At 45.2% G+C, this 23,582-nt stretch overlaps 8 protein-coding genes across 12 annotated transcripts; 4 read left to right on the top strand and 4 right to left on the bottom strand.

Moving 5' to 3' along the window:
* The first annotated feature begins 201 nt into the window (after positions 1-201).
* Positions 202-3,285, top strand: LOC6728014 (small G protein signaling modulator 3 homolog). Its single transcript, XM_002103330.4, has 3 exons — positions 202-445; positions 515-1,037; positions 1,100-3,285. Exons 1-3 carry the CDS (start codon positions 380-382, stop codon positions 2,923-2,925), a joined length of 2,415 nt encoding a protein of 804 aa, XP_002103366.1. The 5' UTR covers positions 202-379; the 3' UTR covers positions 2,926-3,285.
* Positions 3,212-4,195, bottom strand: LOC6728013 (DNA-directed RNA polymerase II subunit RPB7). The gene is made up of 4 exons (XM_002103329.4): positions 4,044-4,195; positions 3,666-3,986; positions 3,471-3,608; positions 3,212-3,413 (listed from the first exon to the last, which is right to left on the bottom strand). Exons 1-4 carry the CDS (start codon positions 4,053-4,055, stop codon positions 3,363-3,365), a joined length of 522 nt encoding a protein of 173 aa, XP_002103365.1. The 5' UTR covers positions 4,056-4,195; the 3' UTR covers positions 3,212-3,362.
* Positions 4,196-4,316: 121 nt separating this feature from the next.
* LOC6728012 lies at positions 4,317-6,345 on the bottom strand. 2 transcript variants are annotated; one of them, XM_039295072.2, is made up of 3 exons: positions 5,998-6,345; positions 5,657-5,880; positions 4,317-5,347 (listed from the first exon to the last, which is right to left on the bottom strand). In XM_039295072.2, the coding sequence occupies exons 1-3, from the start codon at positions 6,049-6,051 to the stop codon at positions 4,393-4,395; spliced, it is 1,233 nt and encodes a 410-aa protein (XP_039151006.1). In that variant the 5' UTR covers positions 6,052-6,345; the 3' UTR covers positions 4,317-4,392. The 2 variants fall into 2 exon arrangements, with proteins under 2 accessions (XP_039151006.1, XP_002103364.2); XM_002103328.4 differs by having other exon boundaries at positions 5,657-5,849; positions 5,998-6,344.
* A 133-nt stretch (positions 6,346-6,478) lies between these two features.
* LOC6728011 (chromatin assembly factor 1 p55 subunit) lies at positions 6,479-8,511 on the top strand. 2 transcript variants are annotated; one of them, XM_016175347.3, is made up of 3 exons: positions 6,479-6,851; positions 6,906-7,463; positions 7,582-8,511. In XM_016175347.3, the coding sequence occupies exons 1-3, from the start codon at positions 6,830-6,832 to the stop codon at positions 8,289-8,291; spliced, it is 1,290 nt and encodes a 429-aa protein (XP_016034607.1). In that variant the 5' UTR covers positions 6,479-6,829; the 3' UTR covers positions 8,292-8,511. The 2 variants fall into 2 exon arrangements, with proteins under 2 accessions (XP_016034607.1, XP_002103363.1); XM_002103327.4 differs by having other exon boundaries at positions 6,480-6,851; positions 6,903-7,463.
* A 4-nt stretch (positions 8,512-8,515) lies between these two features.
* LOC6728010 (protein arginine N-methyltransferase 1) lies at positions 8,516-10,343 on the bottom strand. 2 transcript variants are annotated; one of them, XM_016176674.3, is made up of 2 exons: positions 10,176-10,343; positions 8,516-10,111 (listed from the first exon to the last, which is right to left on the bottom strand). In XM_016176674.3, the coding sequence occupies exons 1-2, from the start codon at positions 10,195-10,197 to the stop codon at positions 8,583-8,585; spliced, it is 1,551 nt and encodes a 516-aa protein (XP_016034606.1). In that variant the 5' UTR covers positions 10,198-10,343; the 3' UTR covers positions 8,516-8,582. The 2 variants fall into 2 exon arrangements, with proteins under 2 accessions (XP_016034606.1, XP_039151005.1); XM_039295071.2 differs by having other exon boundaries at positions 8,516-10,115; positions 10,176-10,342.
* Positions 10,344-10,500: 157 nt separating this feature from the next.
* Positions 10,501-11,444, top strand: LOC6728009 (28S ribosomal protein S10, mitochondrial). The gene is made up of 3 exons (XM_002103325.4): positions 10,501-10,655; positions 10,716-10,942; positions 11,008-11,444. The coding sequence occupies exons 1-3, from the start codon at positions 10,647-10,649 to the stop codon at positions 11,261-11,263; spliced, it is 492 nt and encodes a 163-aa protein (XP_002103361.1). The 5' UTR covers positions 10,501-10,646; the 3' UTR covers positions 11,264-11,444.
* A 104-nt stretch (positions 11,445-11,548) lies between these two features.
* Positions 11,549-12,612, top strand: LOC6728008. The gene is made up of 4 exons (XM_002103324.4): positions 11,549-11,769; positions 11,826-12,020; positions 12,087-12,327; positions 12,397-12,612. The coding sequence occupies exons 1-4, from the start codon at positions 11,549-11,551 to the stop codon at positions 12,538-12,540; spliced, it is 801 nt and encodes a 266-aa protein (XP_002103360.1). The 3' UTR covers positions 12,541-12,612.
* A 538-nt stretch (positions 12,613-13,150) lies between these two features.
* On the bottom strand, positions 13,151-23,310 carry LOC6728007 (serine/threonine-protein kinase ATM). Of its 2 annotated transcripts, XM_039295050.2 has the most exons (29): positions 23,165-23,310; positions 22,877-23,114; positions 22,710-22,818; positions 22,474-22,659; positions 22,197-22,417; positions 21,796-22,140; positions 20,625-21,728; positions 20,393-20,570; positions 20,166-20,335; positions 19,988-20,114; positions 19,563-19,930; positions 19,357-19,498; positions 19,181-19,301; positions 18,994-19,126; positions 18,641-18,934; positions 18,315-18,585; positions 17,882-18,258; positions 17,629-17,826; positions 17,428-17,575; positions 16,948-17,365; positions 16,728-16,887; positions 16,163-16,675; positions 15,793-16,098; positions 14,747-15,728; positions 14,520-14,687; positions 14,080-14,456; positions 13,773-14,025; positions 13,461-13,706; positions 13,151-13,403 (listed from the first exon to the last, which is right to left on the bottom strand). In XM_039295050.2, exons 2-29 carry the CDS (start codon positions 23,075-23,077, stop codon positions 13,219-13,221), a joined length of 8,301 nt encoding a protein of 2,766 aa, XP_039150984.1. In that variant the 5' UTR covers positions 23,078-23,114; positions 23,165-23,310; the 3' UTR covers positions 13,151-13,218. The 2 variants fall into 2 exon arrangements, with proteins under 2 accessions (XP_039150984.1, XP_016034605.1); XM_016176673.3 differs by having other exon boundaries at positions 22,877-23,208.
* Between the last annotated feature and the right edge of the window lie 272 nt (positions 23,311-23,582).

Raw genomic sequence — 23,582 nt, 5'->3', positions numbered from 1 at the left:
AGATAAAGTTAAAGGATATGCAGAATAAAATATGTTAAGATGAACCAAACTAAATGGTTTTTTATTTAATGCATTCTTTTATATTTAGGTATTTAAGGTTCCAAATAGTTATAAAAAATGTTTTTACTAACATTTGTCAAGGGCTAAGTGCCCTTTGACCCCTTTTACACCACACCTCAGTTTTTATGGCTTGGCTAAAAATCGATACCACCCACAGTCGACTATCGAACAGCTGATAGTGAAATCAGATTCAGTAGCTAATTGGAAACGAAACAATGGAGAAATAATATTTGTTTTTCACACGCCACAAAGAGACACTTGAGAGAAACTTTCACTGAATGCGCGGCCAGGACTCGACTGGAAACTAGCCAGCCCCAGCATGGACATGGCCAGGAGCATCTTTGGCCGCGACCATGAGGGTTACGTGGGCCGTGAAGAGCATACGGTGCGTCTAAATTGACCAGAAAAGATTGCTTATCATGGTAATTAATATTTATCGTTCCACTGCCAACAGCGCAAACTGCAGAACCTGGGCTCGGAAGACGATCTGGGTGAGCTGCCGCCCATGATGGAGGAACTAAGTGTGGCCGATGGCCTGCGACCAAATCCCGGTGGGCCATTCTCCGCTCTTACCGCCTCCATGTGGCCCCAGGAAATCCTAGCCAAGCTGGGCGGTGGTGCGGAATTGGCTTCCGGCCCAAACGACCAGCCGGAGTACCGCTTTGACGAATTTGGCTTCCGGGTGGAGGAGGAGGACGGTCCGGAGCAGAGCTCCAACAAATTGCTGAGCATACCCTTTGTGGAGGACGCGCAGCAGCGATTGCAGTGGATCGCCCACCTGGAATTCTCACACAACAAGGAGGCTGCCGAGCTGAGCTGGGAGCATGTGGATGTGATGCTCCCACGCACAGAAAAGTTGCGCAATATGGTCCGGCAGGGTATTCCGCACACGTTGCGTGCCCAGATGTGGATGCGTCTATCAGGAGCGTTGGCCAAGAAGCAAAAGAGCGAGACCAGCTATCACGATATAGTAAAAGGTAGAATCGAACGCGACAAGGGAGCTTATAAATACATTATTAATATACACTTATTTTGATAGCTTCTAGCAATGACCAGCTGATGACTTCGAAACAGATCGAGAAGGACCTTCTGCGCATCCTGCCAACGAATGCCTGCTTTAGCAATCCGAATGGGACAGGCATTCCCCGATTGCGCCGGATTCTGAGGGGCATCGCGTGGCTTTTTCCTGACATCGGCTACTGTCAGGGCACCGGAGTGATCGTTGCCTGTCTGCTGCTCTTCATGGAGGAGGAAAACGCCTTCTGGATGATGGCAACCATTGTAGAGGATCTGCTGCCAGCTTCCTACTACAGTTCAACTCTTCTGGGAATTCAAGCAGACCAACGCGTGATGCATACGCTCATTGCCAACTACCTGAGCAGCGTGGACGAGTCCTTGCGTAAGCACGACATTGAGCTGTCTTTAATCACGCTGCATTGGTTTCTCACACTTTTTGCCAACGTGGTGCATATGAAGATTCTTGTGCGTATCTGGGACTGGTTCTTTTACGAGGGCTCCATCGTGCTGTTCCAGTTGACTCTGGGCATGCTCAAGGTGAAGGAGCAAGATCTAAAGCATCTCGAGAACTCAGCACAGATTTTCAATTCACTGTCCGACATTCCCGGCGAGGTCACTGACGTCGAAGTGCTCTTTCGCCAAGCCCTGGAGGTGGGCGGATCACTTAGCCAGACGGTAATCGACACCCATCGTCGTCGACATCTGGCCTATCTCATGGCGGATCAGGGACATCAGATAGGAAATCCCGAGGCTGCGCCTAATCTTCCCAAACAACAGCTAGCCCGACGACAGGTGCGCAAAAGCAAATCCATCCTGGAAGCCTTTCTCTTCCGCGGCGACGGCAACGAAGGGGATCAGCTAAAGAACAAGAACATACGCCAGACGGAGATTCTGGTAGACTTAAGGGAGGCTATTCTTAAAGTGGGTCGTCATTTCATAACCATTGAACCCAAGCTTGCCGGTCACATCCAGCTGACGGCCAACTACAGCACAGAGTCGCATGCCAAGGACCACGAAAACTTTATCAATGTGGCAAGGACGCGAAAGCGTAGGGCTAAAGCCTTGCACGACTTTGAGCGGCACGACGATGATGAGTTGGGATTTCGGCGGAACGACATCATTACAATCATCAGTCAAAAAGACGAACACTGCTGGGTGGGAGAACTGAACGGCCTGCGCGGCTGGTTTCCAGCCAAGTTCGTGGAGCTGCTAGACGAGCGGAGCAAGTTGTACACATCAGCCGGAGATGATGCCATTTCGGAAACTGTAACGGACCTGGTGCGTGGCACCTTGGCGCCGGCCATCAAGGCCTTTCTGGAGCACGGCATGAAACGGCCCACGTTTCTGGGTGGACCAATTCACCCCTGGCTGTATATTGAGGAGGCTGCCACCCGGGAGGTGGAGAAGGACTTTGAGTCGGTGTACAGTCGTCTTGTGCTCTGCAAAACGTATCGACTGGATGAGGATGGCAAGGTACTAACGCCCGAGGAGCTACTCTATCGCTGCGTTCAGGCCATCAATCAGACGCACGACGATGCGCACGCACAAATGGATGTTAAGTTACGCTCGCTGATCTGTTTGGGCCTCAACGAACAGGTTCTTCACCTCTGGTTGGAGGTGCTGTGCGCCTGCCAGGAGGTCGTACAGAAGTGGTATCACTCCTGGAGCTTTATTGACTCACCCGGCTGGGTGCAGATCAAGTGCGAGCTACGCATTCTCTCGCAGTTCGCCTTCAATCTGAACCCCGACTGGGAACTGCCCCCGAAACGCGGTAAGGAGTCGCAACCGCTCAAGGACGGAGTAAGGGACATGCTGGTGAAGCACCATCTCTTCTCGTGGGATCTGTGAGGCTTGCTGCCGCCTTGAAAAGAACTCAAACGTTGGCAATCATCTGCGTATCCAATATCTCATTGCCTTCTTCTCCGTTCTATTATTTCTAAGTGCAATCGCAATTCTTTGAATCGAAACCTTCGCTTTTTTAAGTACTTCTTTGTTGTCGTACACCTAACTTAAGTGCTTTACCATAACGATCTGTAGCTGTAACTATACCTTTAAAACGCCCTATGTATAGCTCGAGCCGTTTGTTTACTTAATGTCCATCCATTATTATAAATCCTAGACCACACCAATCTACTAAATTACAAATGTAACGTACCTTTAATTGAAATCAAATCTTATAAAGTACATACATATTTATTACTATATACACATAGATGTTTAACTGTCTAAATGCATTTCATTAAAGTTTAATATATATATATAAAATGTACGCAAAACGATTGAAATTAGTTGGACACCAATCCCAAGTAGTCGTCCATCAAAGTGCCAATTGCAAACTAGAAAAATTAGAGTATTAACTTGCGAAAAGTACTCATATTTAGGAAGCATCTTACAATTCCAGTGGCGTCTACTCGTGTGCCCACAATCTTCAGCCGAATCTTATCCTCTCCCGAGATAACCACATCCTCATCTTTACTCTTGTAGCAGGGCGGATTGCCATTCGGGCAGAACTGCATGTCGGCGGGAATAGACTATAAAGGAATGACCCGTTAAAAAGTGTTACCTTAGATCGCTCAGACTTAACATACATGATGCGAAATGAAGCAGGACAGTGGGCCGATCTCTGCAAACATGCCCACTTTGTTGATCTGCTTGACCACTGCGTCCAGAACTTCGCCCTTAAATGGCCGAAAGACGATGGCTTTGTACTTGACCGGATACACCACAAATCCCTGGCCCGGCTGGATGACACCGGATCCGATCTGGTCTATCGTCGTTACCGCTATCACGAATCCGTACTTTCCCGTGCAGGTGCCCTCCACTTCGGAGTAGAGTTTCTGCTTCACGGTCTCCAGCAGTTGCGGGCCAAAGTAACGTGGATGAAGCAGGATCTCTTGCTCCAGCGATATCTATGGCGCAAGGGGTTGGCATTTATTTTTGCTCTATTCGGAGAACAAAATACTCACGTGGTAAAACATTGTTAATTAAATTTAAGGTAAAAAACTAAAGTAAACAGCCGGAACCCAAAAGATGATGCCGTAAGTGTGACCAGATTCGGAAATTTTAAAAGACAGAGGCGCGTAATTTACCGCCAATAATTATAACGATCTTTTTAGAAGAATGGAAAATTAAATAACTTATTAATTTAATAAGATTCATTATAAAGGTGATAGATTTTCTTATATGATCAACATGAACTACACCCCGTTCATTTAGTATGGTTAAAATATAAGCTCAACTTTCTTATTACAACAATTACTTTGCATATTTATTGATAATTTACCTACTGACTAAGTCTAACAAACACAACACTATCTAATCGTCCTTCAAGCCCAGGGCAAAATCTTGGGCCTCCCCGCCTTTCCTGAAGATCCGCACATAAGCGGACTTCGGGCCAAACTTCCAAATGGCGACGTAGGGCAAGTAATATGTGAGTATGTCCACCAGCCAGACACGGAAGTTCAAGTACCATCGCACCAGGGCGTACCTGTGCAGATATGTGACGAGGAACAGGCCGTAGCTGACTATTAATCGATCCCACCATCCCATGTCGTAGTAGTGCAGCTTCTGCTGGGGATCCTGCGCCACTCCGTTCTCATGATCGAAACTGTAGTACTCGTAGCCCTTGACGCAGGCCAATCGCTTGGCAAAGAATATGTTGGCATTTACCGACAGCATGGTGTTCATGTGCCACAAGCCATTAATCAGAGCCTTGGTCATTCGGTTGAATTCCTCATCAGTGTTTGCCAGAGCTGGTTCGTATACCTTACGCATCACAATGTCGAGGCGAAGCTTTGACTCCGCCCAGTTCCTACCGCAGATATTGTACTCATCCTTGATGCCCAGCAGATAGCCAAGAACGCGCCACATATGCGTAGTGGCCTCCAGGAAGTCCTGATCGTTCAGCTTTATGCGATGAGCGCCCATCGTTATGAAGCCAATGAAACCGAACTGTGTGAGGGCCAAATCCTTCTGGGTGATCTGTCCAGCTCCTTGTCGGGCGCACGCATGACTGGAGCGGCTGTGGGCCCGCCTCACGGCCGCAATGCTGGTCCAGAACCTGCTGCCACGGTCCGCGATGTTGTGGTTATACCAGGCTTGCGTGTGGAATATAGTACGCACATAGCGACGGTAGGCAGTGAACGCTGTCGAGGATTGGCGTGTGCACGACAGCACACGGAGAATGGATGGAATAGCCAGCACGGCAATAAGTCCAGCCAGCATTCCGGCGTTCATTACGAAGCGATACGTGCTAAAGTAGCTCTGACCACTGCAAAAAGGGAACAAAGAATCAATTACGTACCTCGAATGCAGTTATATTTTTTAAATTACAATATTCATATACATATATAGGGTTAAAAGATTAAAGTAAATTTAAGTCGCACTTTGTTATTAATATGTAAACCCGTAGATACAAAATTTTCGCATAATTATTCACATAGCAAACTGCTACATAACTCCAAGCTTATAAATAGCCTATGTATATGGATATTGTAATTATCACAATTATTTCTATTGTGCGTACACAAATGGCAAATAGCTTATATGCAACCAGTGAACAATTAGTCACGCAACTTACCGCTTGAATAGCTGCTCATCGTACCACGAAGGTAGCTCCAAATCAGCACCGCTGTCGCCCTCCTGACTGCCCTCCTTCATCAGGTGCTCCAAGTAGTCCTCGGGCTCCTGGTGATCTTGGAGCAGTTTGGTAGCCCCCACTCCATTATGACCATCTTTGGAATGCGACGACGACTGCATTTTCACACTGTTCCCTGGAAAGTGAATCGCGATGTAGAAAACGAGCTTGAGGGCCAAATTCGGATTACACAAGTGAAAGAAAGAAGAGACAAACAAAATCGTCGGCGCGCCAAGAGAGAAAGTTTTTCATTCAACCAGCCAACAAATCCACTGTGCACTTACACGTTTCACGATTTGTGGGATGGGGGATCTCGGATGAGCTGCTGGTACAACCATCAACCTGCATGTCGGCCCAATTATTGCTTGTTAAACTATTTAGCAAACTCAATAGTTCAGCTCGTTACGTGCAAAAACATTTTGCATACACAATTGGAAAAGCGTTGAGGATGAATCACGGCTGCCTCGCGTCGTTGCGGTTGGGGAACTTAACTGCAACTGCGACGGTAGGCCCGTCAAATAAGAATGGAAAGCCGGTCATTGGCGCGTAAACTGGTTTCAAATCATTCGCACTGATAACGAATTAAGTAAACTTTGCTTATGCACTTTAGTGTGCCCGCAACTGCAACCGTTAGAATATACCATTTAAGAGCACAAACATACCGAGGTATACCATAAAATACTAAAATCATGGTATACCATAAAATACTAAAATCATGCCCCAGGAACGTAACAAGTATAAAAAATACCGCGCAGAGTCATCACCGTGACTCTGTTATCGTTATCGTAATCGAACATGGCAGTCGTCTCGGCAATCGTTTGCATTGCATCTCTCTCATCGACGACGCGCTTGCAAAAAAAACGAAGGAAATTAGCCAATTCCTATTTTGCGCTGACGTTACGCCGTTTAAAGTGTAAGTTCCCGGCCAGGATTTGACTCAATCCCTGCCACAACGACTTTCGGTCAAGTGTTCGTTGCGAGAGCTTTAACTACGTAGCGAACTTTCGTAGTTTTTCTGCACACGTTTTGCCGCTTCGGCTTTTGTTTTGGCGCCCGATTTTTTCGGCTGCCGACTTTTGACGCAGACTGAGGAATTGCGTGCCTAAAAGCATCAAAATGGTGGATCGCAGCGATAATGGTAAGTCCGGTTAGAAGTTAATCGCCGCAATTCGTAACCATCGACCTTTAGCAGCGGAATCCTTCGACGACGCCGTCGAGGAGCGGGTGATCAATGAGGAGTATAAGATTTGGAAAAAGAACACGCCGTTCCTTTACGATCTGGTCATGACGCACGCCCTGGAATGGCCCTCGTTGACCGCCCAGTGGCTGCCGGACGTGACCAAGCAGGATGGCAAGGACTACTCGGTACATCGTCTTATACTGGGCACACACACATCTGACGAGCAGAACCATCTACTCATCGCCAGCGTTCAGTTGCCCAGCGAGGATGCCCAGTTCGATGGATCGCATTACGATAACGAGAAGGGCGAGTTTGGAGGCTTTGGATCGGTGTGCGGCAAGATCGAGATCGAGATTAAGATCAACCACGAGGGCGAAGTGAACAGGGCCCGCTACATGCCCCAGAATGCCTGTGTAATCGCCACCAAGACGCCGTCGAGCGATGTTCTGGTCTTCGACTACACGAAACATCCAAGCAAGCCGGAACCGTCTGGCGAGTGCCAGCCTGACCTGCGGCTGCGCGGTCATCAAAAGGAAGGCTACGGACTCTCTTGGAATCCCAACCTCAATGGTAAGTGCGTAGCTGTACCTAGTACTTATATATTTGCTGAGAGAAGAGCACTAGTCATTGCTACATCTAAAATGCATTACGATTTAACCATTAATGAACATCTTGATTGGCCTTACAGGCTATTTGCTGTCAGCCTCTGATGACCACACCATCTGCTTGTGGGACATCAATGCCACACCCAAGGAACATAGGGTTATTGATGCCAAGAACATCTTCACCGGCCACACCGCCGTTGTTGAGGACGTGGCTTGGCATCTGCTCCATGAGTCTCTGTTCGGATCGGTGGCTGACGACCAGAAGCTGATGATCTGGGACACGCGCAACAACAACACCTCGAAGCCCTCGCATACGGTAGACGCTCACACAGCGGAAGTCAATTGCTTGAGCTTTAATCCCTACTCGGAGTTCATCCTGGCCACGGGCTCCGCTGACAAGACTGTGGCTCTGTGGGATCTGCGCAACCTCAAGCTAAAACTACATTCCTTCGAGTCGCACAAGGACGAGATCTTCCAGGTGCAGTGGTCGCCGCATAACGAGACTATTCTCGCCTCCTCCGGCACTGACCGCCGCCTACACGTCTGGGATCTGTCCAAAATTGGCGAGGAGCAGAGTACGGAGGATGCTGAGGACGGACCACCCGAGCTGCTCTTTATCCATGGCGGTCACACTGCCAAGATTAGCGATTTCTCGTGGAACCCCAACGAGCCATGGATCATTTGCTCCGTATCCGAGGACAATATTATGCAGGTCTGGCAGATGGCCGAGAATGTCTACAACGACGAGGAGCCAGAGATTCCCGCCTCCGAGTTAGAAACCAATACCGCTTAAAGCATCTGTTCCGCCTCCTTTAACACACACCAAACTATAACTGAATCCGATAATGTTTTGGCCGTGCCCCGTGTCCAGCTGTCCAGCCTATATCGCAATGGGTACTCATTTTAATTTATATATATTTACATATTTTTAAAAACAAATTTTACGTAAGCTCTTATTTGTCAGCAGATTGTACAATTTACGAATCTTTAATTAAATATGATTAAAAAGCGAAGAAGTGAGGTTAATTTTTTTGAAATTGAATTCCAACTTAGATTTATTTAATTCTATTCAAAAACAAGCACCTTAAACCACAATGTATTTGTGTTTCTTTCCAAAGACTTCTATGTCCACACTAAGGCCTCTGACATCCTCTTTATGTCTTCTTGACGTGATTTTCCCACTAATGACGTCTCCTTCCTTCACAACCTGCGGGTTGTCGACGAAGAAAACCGTCTGCTTCCAATGGGTGGGCGTCGCACTTGGTGATGTGCTGAACATGACGGGAGAGGGTAGTTCAAACAGTGTGTCAAAGTAACCCACAAAGGCGGATATTCTTCCCGGTTTCGTGACCTTCAAGCTAAACTGGTGAGTAAAGTTTGGATAGTTTATATCGACGGTCATTATATCGAAGTTAGCTATCTGTTCGGGCTCTGTCAGCATGAACTTTGCATCCACCACCTGCATCAGTGGCTCCTCTATTGATTGCTTTCGCAGATTGCTCATGTCGACCTCGTAAACGTTAGACCAGAATTCCACTTGCTCGGCATAAAGCGTGTCGTCTCCATAGCCCAAGAGACTGAGTGTACAGCGACTGGGCAGTATTATGCCATTGGGTTTGAGGTGATTCTCGCGGGCGTAGATAATGCTGTCCAGCATTGATTCGTACAAAAGAAAATAGCCCATCCATTCGGATATAATAATGTCGTATTTGGGCTCTGGGAGATCTGTGTCCTCCAGCCGACCCTTGATCAGTTCAACGTTCTCAACCTTGTTCTTCCTGATGATATCCATGGCCGTGTACACAATGTCCGAGTTATCTATGCCGACAACGCGGGCTGCACCCGCCTTGGAAGCGAAGATGGATAGGATTCCCGTGCCGCATCCCACATCCAACACTGTCTTGCCCCGAACAACGGCCTCGTTTTGGAGTAAAGACGCGCGATATGTGCTGGTCCGCACCTCGTCGCTGAGCATTTCATGGTGAATGCCAAAGTGGGAGTAGCTTTTGAAGTATTCGTTGTCGAGACAGACGTTGTTGCGCGGTACGCTCTGGTTGGAACCTTTTGGCTCGCCGTCAGCATGTACCTTTTGCAGCAGCGCCTTGTAATCGTTGCGCATGCGTTCCATGTCCTCGTTGGCCTGCTGCAGCAATTGCGACTGCTCTGCAATCCGCTGTTGTAGCTCCAGAACCGAGGGCTGCGTCGGAGCGCCGTCTGTTTTAAGGTCTTCGTAGTCATAGCAAAGCCAGGGCTCATACTCCCCGGGCTGGAGGTACTTCTCATCCTGCCAAAACGGCTGTTCCGCAGACAATAACTGCTCTGCACTGATCTTGTTTGCTCTTATGTAGTTTATCAGTTTGATAAAGGAATACTGGTCCATTTGGAATTTACGCCGAAGCTCCGACAGATTCACTTTATGCCGGGCGTCCAGATGGTCAATGGCCACCGAGATGCTTGTAGATGTTTCGGTACAAAAGAGACAAGTGGTTTGCTCATCGCCTTCGTCCATTGGCTCATCATCGTCATCTATGTCATCGTACTCATCTTCGTCGGAGCTGGAACTGGCCGGCACCTCAGCTGCCTCCTTCACGGGCTCCTCCTCTGTGGTGTTGTCTAACTTGAGATGGGATAAATAAGTAATCATTACCAGGAAATAAAAGCTTTGACGGCCTCGCACCTTTGACTTGGGTGTCTTTCATGATGTATTTGTTTGTCCTATAGGCCTGCTTTTAGAATCAAATCGCACGACGATCGCAAACTTATAAACGGCAACTAAAAGGCTTTTTGAGCGGCGCCAACACGTGCGGAAATCAGGGAACGAAAATAGCTTAACGCGTTTTGGTATATTTAAATGTTGAAGGGTATCGCAGGGGATATAGGGGATATATAAAATATAATATAAACTTTTTCGACTAAATGTTAAAAGTGAAATTATTTTTAAGCTGATATATAAACAAATTAATTTCTGTAAGTAGGCTTAAAGTAAAACATATAAATTTAACTTTTATTACAGGGTAGGTATGTGCCTTTCTATGGAATCACAGAAACACTACATATGTAGTATTTTTCAGTATTTTTGAAAAGGCGTTATGAGCATTATTGCGGCTGAAGAACTTGCATAATTATAGTTGTAAATACAGTTTTTAATATGTTGCAGGTATTTAGATCCAATATATCAATGAAAATGCGTATGAAACATGTAGATTTTTATTCATAGGCTATAAAGACGCTCCGCTGGACACAGCCAATGCGGGCTCTGTCCACTGTGAACACCAGTTCCGGAAAACAAGGCAGTCTTTCACCTGCGGCACCTGCTCCGGAGCCGGATAAACTCTACAGCAAGCTGGAGATTGAGCTGCGGGGTATTGATCCGGCAGTTCTGAAGAGCTACACCTGGTTTGCTACTACGGCTGCCGAGCATTTGGGCATTGAAAAGGGCAAATGGTAAGAGGTAGAAATCCTCCGTCAAAGGAAATCTCTAACATATGTGTTCGTTAATCCTAATGCAGTTGGTCACCTCGCAAGGCGCATCACGAGCGGATGACGCTCCTGAAGTCTGTGCACATCTACAAGAAACATCGCGTACAGTACGAGGTGCGAACCCACTTCCGCTATATGAACTTCCACAAGTTGACGGGCTCCACGCTAGATACATTTCTAGAGTATATTGAACGTAATCTGCCCGAGGGCGTGGCGCTGCAGGCTTCCAGGACTGAGCTGCAGGAGATCCCAGAGCACTTGCGCCAGCCGCCGGAGCAAGTTTAGCCGAAGCCAATACGACTGTAGTCCTTAGTTATTAAAAGTTCAGTATGAGCTTAGATTAGGCTGATAAACGAACAGAAGCACCAGCAATCCGCACGGTAATCGGCCGTACTCGGGCCCCGTCCGCGATTAGCGAAGATAAGTTTTTGGCAGAATATTGAAATAAAAGTCGTATCTTGACACACACGATGGGATCCACTTGAAAAGTGAGCAAACAAAATCGGGGCGGGCGAACGCTGGCATACCAGTAGCTACTCCAAACCGAACGGAAGCGAATCACTCAGCAGAATGCAGCGGGCACAACTCACTTTACAAGCCCTGCTGGCCACAGCCATTCTCTACGCATGCCTGTCGCCCGCTGCCTGCGTTTACGAGGCGAAAATCTTGGCGTTCCTTGAGGAGTTCCGCATGCGCATGTGCCACCCAATCCCGAATCTGGGCCTGCCCGCATTGGACCCGCTGCAGTTGGGGCCTGCTGAAACAGAACTGAACAACAAATACCTCGTGGAGTAAGCAAAGCCTATAGTATGTACTTAGAGGCGTTACAAATTCCATTGGTTTCTAGCTTCACTGGGTCCATCGACAACTTTCAATTGCACGGATTGTCCGATTTTGATGTGCCTGCGCTCAGCTTGTCCCCGGTGCCCGGTTTGAAGAACACCATTAACGTTACCTTGCCACTCACGTACTTCAAGTCCTTATACACCGCCAAAGGATCCTTGGCCTATATCCTCAACTTGGCCGGTGATGGCAATGCCGAGTAAGGCCATATTCATTCGAATTTAAGCATTGAACAAAAATGTCTATTTATTTACTTCTCTTTTAGAACCTCCATTACAAACTTTTCAATCCTCATTTCGTTTCGATTGAGATCCGTGTCTCCCCTGGCCATATCTTCATTGCAGATTGAGCTGCGCTTGGGAGGACTATGGATTAACTTTGATAACTTGATGGAAGAGGATCGCATCAATGATTTCATCCATGCTTTGGTGAACGAAATGGGAGTAGAGCTGCTTGGCGACGTCTGGGATTATGAACAGGGCACAGTCGTCTCCAAAGTCCAAGCGGTGGGTTAACATTTCAAGTTTTCAAAGGCAAAAACTTTTTCTTATTCAATTTCCATGGATGTCTTACAGGCCGTTAACAAATTTTTGGGTCAGTACTCTCTGTCGGATATAATTCAAATAATAATTGGTGGCGGCGGAGGAGAGAGTGCGCCCATATTTGACGGCGTGGAACCGGATTGCAAGCCGGATGCTACCACGACCCCCCAAGACTGACTGTTTAAATCCTTTTAAACTTATATAAGCCACTACTTAAAATTAGATTAATAAATATATGTAGGTTTTTAAGAATCGAGGACAATGGGTGGTAAACACTTGAAATTGTACAATTTATAGACCGTTTGACGTTTTAGCCACGTTTACTTATCTATGTGATAAGGACTATTGAACTATCAAAAGCCCATTTGCATTTAAATCCGTCTGTTATCAGCTCCGGTATGTCCGATAGCGCACTCAACAAAGGCTTTTGCTACCTACAAATATGGAATAGTCGGTATGGGGTCTCGATAAGCGTTATTTTTACAGCCGTTTATTGATTTATGGCCTGCTTGTCGGATTATAAAAAAGAAGAGGCCAACTAATTCCTGGGACTTGCTGGGGGCCAATAATTTTGAGACCATGCAATGAACAGAAAAACGACGGCATACATAAAAATATATGCAACCTGCATTTTGGAAAACAAATGCCATAAGCTTTGAAAATGTAAAATGTCGGAATATTAAATCGAAATTCTTCACTTGCCAAGATAATGTATATATAACTTGCGGGTTTCCCGTTGTGATAGCAAATGAACCAAACAACAACGACCAGATTAAGCACAAAAATGTTTGATAAAAATCTATAAACCTTCTATTAGAACTACTAACAAGTGTAGATTATGTGATGTACTTAAACTCATAGGTGTGGGTCCCAGCCCGGAAAAAGCATGCAGAGATTGCTTGGTAGAGTGGCTTCATTGATCAATCGCTCCACTTGTGCCTCGACATTCGAATCACCCAGGGTGCCGGCCTCTCTGCCATCCAATTTGTTTTGCACAAGAAGCAAAGCTCGCTGGGCTACCAAATTCACTGATTCTTCGCCTGAAAAAAAATGTCAAATTTCAAGAAAAACTATACATGCAGTAGGTATCCGCTTACCGGATTGCTGTGGTGATTGCTTCTGTTTGAGTACACCCCAAATGAAAAGTGGATCGTACAGCAAAACCTCGAGAATTGTGGTAAAAACGGACTTATAACGGCGCAGAATGTGCATGGTAGCTTCACAGGATTTGGCAAAGACTCCTTTTGTACCACAGATTCCCATTGGTGCCACAAAGTCGCGTGTTAACCGAAAGGGAACGGTCTCTGGTGTCGTCTGGATTTTGCCCTGCTCAAAGGCAATACCTGAAAAATGAACACAAGCATCGTTACTTAATATATGCATATATGTCCTGAAAATGTTGCACCCACCAAAATCGATATGAATGACCTCAGCTGTCTGCTGGTCTACTAGGATATTTTGTGTGTGCCGATCACCCAGTCCAAGAACGTAGCCAACCATTGAGGTAGTGGCTACGCTATTGGTGTACGCCAGTCGCCTTTCAAACCAGACGCCCGGAATCGGGAACTTCTCCAGCAGGAAATAATGGAAAACGGGTTTAATATTCTCGCATATTTTCTTGTAAATGGCATATCGTGTCTCCTTGGGAGACTTTAGGTGATCCTGAAATGTATAAACAAGTAAGAACAAAATTCTCTTATTTCGAATGAAACACACAGATGACAACTTGCGGCACTTGTTGTTATTCCAGTCGTTTGGTCGGTATCGCGCATGCGCTCCTCCTTTGCCCTCAACAACCAAATAGTGACCCACAGGAACCGAATTGGTGCACCACTCCAGGATGCCACTACGCATGGACAGCGGGGTGACCTTATAGGTGCGCAACTTTAGCTTACGCTCGATGAATTCGGAATCCTGATTGAGCAACTCGTTGACGATTCCGAAAACCTGCTGCATCACGGCATCCTGACGAAGATCATCCTTTCCCTTGACCAGTTGCGCTCGGATTTTACCATCAGAGCATACGCACATTATTTTAACAGGCGCATTTAATCCCCCACACTGTGTAGTCTCGTTGTTCCACTTGACGACGCCTGCGTGGTGTAAGATTGGATAATTCAAGGCTTAATTCTTCAGTCTTCGATTTGGAAACCTACTTATTATACTGTACTCCTTGCTGGGCATAACAGGCAACTCGAGGGTCGGGCAATGTACAGCGTTCAGATTCCGCCAGCGCCTCACCTTGTCAAATTGCTTATTACGCACGGAATCGGACACTGGCCGGTTATCGTTCGTCTTCCCCTCGTTGGCAAATGTGATGAGGGCTGTGAAAGAATTTGTATAAGCTAAGCATTTGAAAAAAATGCAAGACCGATTCGTTTACCTGGTAGCAGCGATTCCAGCTGCTTGCTGCATTCCCCCGCTGTGCCATTCTTTTCGCAGATCATGGCAATAATCTTACGTGCGATTCCCGATCGCTCTGTATTGCTGTTCTCGCCATCCAGGTGTGCAAACACAAGGGGATACAGCTGGTAGAATGTATGATATGGATGATCTTTGCCACATTGCACCAGAAGGTCCGTCAGCCCCTTGAGCAGACTTGTGTTTTTGGAGTTGAGGCGAGCGGTCAATTGGTTGGCGGCACAGATGAATTTGTAACTGGGAACTGTAAGGATCTCATCCTTGATACACTCCTGGCACTGTTTACTGGTGGCGTTGGTGAACCACAGCGAAATGATGCGATATATGGCCGCACTGGAAAAGCCGCTGTCCAGCCGACAGTATGCCATATAATTGGTCAATGACAGGCACAGATACTGTGTCAGCTTCTCCTCAATCTGATTTAGCTGCTGCTCGTCCAGACTAGCGTAACGTTTCATCTGCACGGATATGACGCGCCGGTCCTGGTTCTCGCGCTGGGTCACCTTCTCCGCCGTCTGGCGGTTCTGCTCGATGATATCCTTGAGCGTTTGATACTCCTGCGAGTGCCGGTAGTCGTGTAGTTGCTGATACTCCCGATCAGCATACTTTGCAATCGTTGCATAGGCAGCCGTTCTTTGTTTACTGGCGAAGGCATCAAGCTGATGCCAATCGAAGATGTCCCGATACTTTTCGCTCAGCGTCTGGCGGTGCTGCACAAAATCATCAATCAGCTTAAGCGAATTATTGAAGTTGTGAGACTGAACCCAACTTAAAGTCTCAGCATTGCAGTCCAAGAGGAACTCGCCCTGCATCCGAAGTGCGGGAACTCGTTGGACGCAGTAGACAAACTCATTATTGTTGGTCACATAGTCCAAAATGGCCTTAGCAATTTGTTGGTTGCCCATCTTCAGATTGATTTCGGCATCTTCCAACAGAACGCTAATCTAAAATAATATGTAATCACTACTAAATGTAGAATGGACATAAATGTAAATATCATTTGGTTACCTTGATTGACTCCCTAATATTAGGGAGCTCCCGTAAAGTAGCTGTGTACTTGGCTGCCAGATTTAACTTGCCAGCGCTTTTGCACTCCTCAATTCCCTTCATTAGGTACGTGCTAATGGGATCCTTTTGATAGAACTCGCTCATTCTGCGACTGGCCCTTGTACCCGCCAACTTCAGCAAAGCAATCTGATGCGCAATCACGTATTCCTTACAAGAAAAATTCCCGTACTTAAGCTCCAATTCCGTTTGCCACTTCTTAAAAATCTTGGTCGTTGAAGCAGGATCCAGTTGAGTGCCAAATTGGATCTGAAGGGTGAAAAAACGACAAGGATCAGAAGAGCACATCGCGGAATTCCCAGGACACCATCACCTGGCAAAACTCCTCTGCTTGTTGAAGGGAACACAGCCATGTCAGATATTTGTAGACACTTTGCAGGCACTCCACGCTGATCTCCATCAGAATGTCGCGCACACAGCTATAGGCCTGTTCGATGGCCGACAAGCTGTTCTCCTCCTCCCGCTGGCCAATACTTCTGAGGGCAACGAAATGGTGCCGCTTGAACTCCTGCTCCAGATCAAGCGATGTTCTAACCACCGTCTGATTTTGCTGATGCTTTGGGTCTGTTAGCGAATCCCACTGTCCAAGGCGCCAAAATATTTCATAGTCGGGCTCAATGTTCTGGTGCTGCTGGAGTTTGGCAAAAGACCACAAACCATTGCCTTTCATTATGTCTATGCAGAGTTGACCACTGGCCCTGTCCAAGTGGTCGGACTCCAACAGAATGGTGGATAGATTGCTACCGTGTCCAAGGAAATCCAAACGTGAGCGCATGGGATTTACAAAGCCTGGAATGGCATCTAAGCAGCCAATTGATTCGTATGCCTGGAACGAACGCATCCTTAGTTCGGAGTATTCAACTATAGTTAATTCTTACCTTTTTTGCGCAATCCTGAAAGCATTCGTTGTCCAAGAAATCGGCTTTGCTCTTGGGACTCTCTGAGCAAGCCCATAGTTCAAGATACATTATACTCAGGAAATAGGCCTGACAGTGATTGCTAGCCATGACCACATTGCTAAGATTAATGGGGATTGTCCTGTAATAGGGAAAGTACAAATATTTAAATACATATGTATTCTATATGAAAACGCAATACCAATTATTAAAGATTCGTATGTATTCGCAGATATGCAGAAACTTCTTGATGGCTCTTTTATTGCGGAATATCTCCTGGGTGTTCGGTGCCGTCGAGCTATTAAAGCCTTCGAAAAAGTAATCCAACATCTGAGACAGACTCTCCACGTGTTCTAGACTATTTTCCAATAGTAATTTAATAAAAGGCAGCAGGCAGGTCTTGGCAAAGGCGAAAGAAGTGGCGGCCAGTTTATCGAATCCCAGCCAGCCACACATTTGAAACACTTTCGAGACAAAGGCGCACATCCAAGGCTCGTAGTTAAGGCTTTTCGTTGCTTTAAGTATTGACAGCCAGTCGATGCGACGAATTTGTTTATTAGAATGCAGAAAAGTCGATGCAGTAGACTTCTCAGCAAAGATTTGTAGATTTTTATAGTGAGCTATGAATTAAACAAACATTGGAGAATTATCTCTATATATATTGTAATTTAAATCTATTTACCCATAATATTTGATCCAGGCTTACTATTAACCACCTGAATTGCTACGGACACAAGACCCTCGTAGGTTTTGGGGTCGAATTGGAATAAGGACGTATCCAAAGTCTGACAGACAACAGCTAAGAAGGCTTCCATGGGGTCCGCATTTGACTGCGTTGAAAGAAGACACTTTAAAAGAGGCATTCTTGATGTTGATAACCTACCTTTTCAAATGCTTCAAAATCAGTCTGAAAATAGTACGAAACTGTGGATATTTTTAGCGGTCCAATTTGAGCCAAGCACTTGAGGGAATCAATGCTGGTGGTCTTACTATGCGCGTCCCGTGTCATCTGAATGAGCTTGTTAATAACCCCAAACAAAAGTTTTTCATGTTCCTGCACTTTTTCCTTGTGCTCGGCGATCTTTAAAAAAAATTACATATTAATATAATTTTCAGAATATTAACTTGTTACTCACATATATCCTCAGATCGCGTAATCTTTCTGGCGTCGGACTTATTAGAAATGAGCGCAAATAGTTGGCGACATCCGCCCTATCAATATTGGGTTGACTGGACTTGCAATCCCCTCGCAGAGGTTTAAGAAACTCGCAATCCGTTGTCTCTTCCAAAAAGGAATTTAGATTGATGTGGGCCTTCTTTGATTCCAAAATGTGCATTACTATTGATATGGTCTTCTCTCTAACTTCTTTCGCTTCGCAGCATAGTTGGAAATTGCTCAATAGCTTAGCTATGTCTCCGAAGTGATTTTGGTAATCATCCAATTGGAAGCTGTCTTTGTTAAGCAAGAGTTCCAGAAATGTCAGAGCAGCCATTTGGACGCGGATGAACTTAGCTGAAATCAGGTAGCATTAGGTTACGCGTAAGTTACTCTTTAAATTTTTCACTTACTATGGATCAGGAACCGTACCACAAAAAACCAGATGTCGCGAACAAAAAAGGAGCACTGGGTAACTATGGTTTCATTTTTTTGAGCCGCATCATAGACAGCATCTGCAACTTCACAGTAGAGGAAAAACTCATGCAAGGCCTGACTAGAAAAAGAGGCTGAATAGCAGTTGGTCTTTAAGCGTCCAAAAATATCGACCAGCACACGAGAATGTTTAGTTTGAAGCGTGGTCATGGACTGGATCCGACGATCCGATGGCCTCATTTCAGGATCCTAAATATACAAGAGTTAGAGGATACATATTTTAAATGTCCCTCCAAATACGTACAATGTGAAAGTTCAGACACTTAAAAAGCGATTCTCCACTCAGACTATACCAACTGGCTGTTCTGTTGCAGGGCGCAAAGGAACCAAACAATCTCATCATTTCCTGCGGATCGTGCAGCAAGCTTACCACATAGCAAAGAATATCCAAATCAAGATCTACATCTGTGGCATTCAGCTGAGAGTAACTGAGGTTCTCCGACAATAGCTGGAGGTGTTCTTTAAAGTTGTGACCTTCGCTTTCGCTGCACGAGCTGTTTTTGATCAGTAGAAATGAAGCCACTATCGGAAGGGCCAGCTGAAGAATAAATCTTTTTATTTATTTATTTGTTTCGAGAAAACTTCTACCGTACTTACCTCCTCGCTGATGGATTTACTGCATCGTTCTATATCCTCTGTTTTGCCATATAGAAAGGTATATGCCATAATTTCACTAGCATGGGTTTTGCGAAATTCACTCTTCGTTGAATAGCACAGAAAATAGGGAAACCTTGATTTGTGAGATGTGAGTGTAACTTTCTTCGGATTAGTTAAATTATCTCACTTGGAAATGGGCCAGCGCTTGGAGCTCCAATGGTGAAGAAGAATGGACGCAAATGGTCGGATAAGATCACGCACTGTTTGCCGATGGCAGGATGACTTACTCTGCAGGGAAATAAACTCCCCTGGAATTGGATCATGGATCACGTAACTGAAACTGTTATTACAGTGCTTACTCACTTTCAGTTAGCCTTCGCAAGGCACAATGATGCAGCAGCTCCTTCAGTGCTATCTCTTGGTGGAATGAGCTGCGCAAGAATATTGCAATTAACATTTGTACGATTAACGCATTGCTGTTTTGAGTGGCATCCTCGTTGTTGTACTAAATATAAAGTAGCCATTAGCCAATAAAGTATAGCTAGGTATCAAGACTTACGAATGCCTACCGTCAGTTTCTTAAACTCAATGCTCTCGTACAGCTCCTGGCAGAAATCCCAGTGCGTCTGAGAATGACCAATGGCATCGCTAGAGACGCAATTCGAATCCAGCAGGATGGTGAATGTGAAGAGTGTGGCAAAGCGCACTTCTAACGTGGGCATGGTGATGAATTTCGCAGTGGACTTGCATATCACAGCAAAGTTCTCTATAAGGTAAATGTCCGGACACCTCTGAGCAATCAATCCCACGCAACGTACAATTTTCGCTGTTAAATTCGATGTGTACGACTTCTTAATGGCAATCCTTAAAAGGGAATTAAGGGCCATAAGCATGTCGTCCAAATGATTTTCTTTGTGCCTTACAAAGTAAAAAATGGCTGCAATGAAATGAATGAATTGCACTCTGTTTATTGTTCTATTATATATAAGCTCACTGGGCATATGTTGAACCACTTTATCCATCATTTCCGCATCCTGGTGATGGTGCTGGAAAAGTGTCTTCAATTTGCTCACTAACCAAGTGCTGGATGCTTCAGAAATCGTTTGGCAGCTGCATAACATCTTAAAGAGATCTTAAAATTACTTCTGTTTTGGTTACGATATAACTCCTACCTTGGTCACAATAAGCACATCCTGTGGATGCCAACGCATCGTTACCTTTGCTATGTGCTCGAATGCTTCATCCCGGTGCGAATTGTACGCACAAAGACCAGCCAAAATATTAAGGCACAGACGCGTAATTGTTCCATGATCTGCATCTACAGATCGCTCCCTCTGCATGGCTGAAATATTCAACTCTTCAATTATTAAAGCGATACGTTAATTGAAAACTACATTACCATGCAACTTGAGCGCAGCGCCAACAAATTCCACCAACATTTCAATGGGTTGCCTTTCCAAATAATCGAGTAAAACTGGATTCGTCCTGAATACATCAAGTACATAGATTTCCAGACGTAAAATCTCTGGTAAATCGCTCTTATCTAGCATCTCAGCGCCGTTCGCCTTGAGCTGGAACTGAAACGGGTATTAGAAAACGAGGTTCTGAAACGTTATTCATTTTGCACCCACCTCGATGTGGCTGAGATATAGTCCAATTCTTTTTATCAGAGGACAGCCATTAAAGTTGTCTGCGTCGAAAACCTTGTAATGCAAAAGCCTTTCCATTGTGCAGATCAACTTCAATAGACTATTCAGGTTTTTTATTATTGCCGCGGGTTTGTTCTCCTTCGCAATCTCAAAGTTGAGGCCCCGCATAAGGCAATCATAATTGGATTGAATCAAACAATTTCTAGTTTCGCTCTGAGCTTGAGTGATTGACTCAAAAGGAATGGCGTAGTCCTTGTCAAAGCAAATAAGCTGTTCGTTGTACTTGTAGGCCAAAAGATTGCGTTCGGTGGAAGGAAGAATGTGTTCTGATTGCGAGATCTGTCGCAATTGCTGGACATCCAAAAAATTTATAATGCTGATTGCAAAAGTATCCGCCTGCAGCTGGGCATCAATACTGTCTATATTGTGTATCATCTGAGCGGCGATGAATCTATCCGCACTTCCGTAGGCCCAAGCTATGATGGGTTCCAAGTCAGCGGACGCCTTATCTTGACCACATTTATCTGCATGGATAAAGATCTCGCGAATTGTCGCTAAGCATTCGTTGCGCTTTAGCATCTCATTCGAGATAATATTGTTAAGCAACGTGCTGGACAGCTTTTGATTCAGTTTATTGTGTCTGATCAGCATCTGCAGCACCAATTGCTTCTCCTTGATCTCGTCACTGTTTGTGGTAGTCTCTGATATGAGCTGGTTTGCCATCTGACTCCAAAGCTCGCCCAGAAAATCCTCCCGAATAGATTTAGAGTGCAAAAGCTCCTGTTCTTTGGTCAGAAGATTAGCCAGGCATAACCGAAGGTTCCGAAGATTTCTCGCATTGCCGTACATTTGCATTATTTCCGCCACGGTGGTTAGCGCCATTTGGTAGTTGGCCACATTTAAGATCACGCTGCTCAGCTGGAGTATCTCAGTGAAGATCGCAAGCCAGACGTCGTTAAAGGTGTTTTCCTTTTTGTCGATCAGACTAAATATAGTTTCCATTTTATCTGCAGGCTTCGGGATCTTTTTCGGCGCATCACCTTCCCCATTTTCATCGGTCTTTTTCGTCTCCAAGTGCCACAGCACCTGCAAATAATTATATAATTAAAAATAAAACTAAATATATTTAATATTACTAGCTTATGCGACGTACTATATACATAACCAGGGCAGACATCTTGATGAAGGGATCGGAGAATTTGTTATTGCTCAGTTGTGCGTTCTTGCAACGAGCCCAGGAATTCTTTCGGATCTCCACATTGACAATAGTTTTCAGCCGCAGTAAAGTTTGCTGCCACTTTTCATGAACAGGCACACCGAGTGTATTAAAGTCACACATATCCATTTTGAGATACATTGAATGGAGCGACTTTGAAACGCATTGAAAAAACAGATTTCTGGTGTCGTCCCGGAACGCATCCTCGTCATGGTACTCGCATAGTTTGGGTAGAATCTCCTGCATGTGAACGTTTAATTGGTGATTGTAGTTGACAGCGAGCTGAAAAATTGTTGCAAAGTATTTAACATGATCTAAAGATATATTAAGAGTCCTACCTCTGATGCAAATATTAAGTAGACGCGAACAATCTCTGTTTTTCTGGCTCCAAATGCGGATAGCGCAAAGCTGCTGAGCTCCGGCAGATATTCCACTAGATCCACGTGCAGCTGAACCCGTTCCTTGGCCAAACTGACGGTTCTTGTGATGCATTTCAGTATCCTGGTTCGCAGGACCTCGTCCATATCGACATTCAGTTCAAAAAGATAGGAGAGAATCCCTGTAATACATAATCAAATTAAAAAAGAGTCTCTTTTGGTCCAAAAAGTAACTTACTACTGTATTCGTTAATCTTAAGGTCGCGCACATAGCTGACCGATGAGTAAATGCCCTTTTCCAGCAGGCTCAGAATGCGGTCGCCAAAGTACTTGACTACCACTCGCATCTTGATGCCATCCTCGAAGGCACTGAATATGCTTGTTTTGGCCAGGAAGTGCCCATTTCCAGAGGTCTGCGTCCCCGCTGAAAATCACACATTAGCTTACGAACGAGTTCAAGTGTTTAGGAGTTACCTTCCAAGTTGAATTGTGTGATCTTCTCGAGGACATTATCGTACAAGTAGTTTTTTCCCGCCAGAGTCTTGAATACTTTCTCGTTGACATCCTCCAGATTTCCAGCTTGCTGTTATTAGGGCAAAAATTAAAATGGAACTGATTGTTTAACGATAATGGCTAGGAACCTTAAAGAGAGCCTCCTTCGACGCTTCAAAGATTGTGGTCCAGGATATATCCGAAGTTTTGCTAAGAAACAACTTATCCAGATCCTCTCGGCAGCTTGAGAGCTTTTCATCCAGCTGCTGAATGCCCTTGTTTCGGCTGGCTGCCTTCCCCGACTGAAGGTCCCCGAGTATCCGCTGGATTTCGTTTAGAAGTGCACTCATCCTGGCTGCCCGGCATCACCTGTTGTCGCTGGTAGTCCTATTCCAATAATTATTAAACTAAACATAAAATGATATCTCAAATTTTACTTAGAGTGACCTCTGCCAGAGCGCCAAAAAATACCACGATCAATAAGAACAACACTGCTGTTAAATGGCAGGTTAGCCATTTGCGTCAAATAAGTGTCGATGGAGAATTAGAATTAAGCTCTAAATAACAAAAAAATTTATATATAAAAAAATTCTCATGTTCCATATTCCACTGTTCCGCCAACGGAACAATATCTAATACATTAATTATTCCTATATATCAAATTATATTCATCAAAAAAGGAATAGTAAAAAAGGTTTTTGAAGTAACATGCAACGTTGAGCGATCATACCGTACATTGGCCAATTTTTAAGACTTTACAAATTTGGTGTGAACGTTCTGCATCTATATTTCTGGACTTCTGTGTGAACCCCTTATTAGGGTGACCAAGAATTTTGCAGTTGCACACATGTGAAT

Source organism: Drosophila simulans, chromosome 3R (genome assembly GCF_016746395.2).
Source record: "Drosophila simulans strain w501 chromosome 3R, Prin_Dsim_3.1, whole genome shotgun sequence".
Lineage (NCBI taxonomy): Eukaryota > Metazoa > Arthropoda > Insecta > Diptera > Drosophilidae > Drosophila > Drosophila simulans.
Note: the sequence above shows the minus strand (reverse complement) of the source record. Positions and strands in the feature narration are given on the sequence as shown.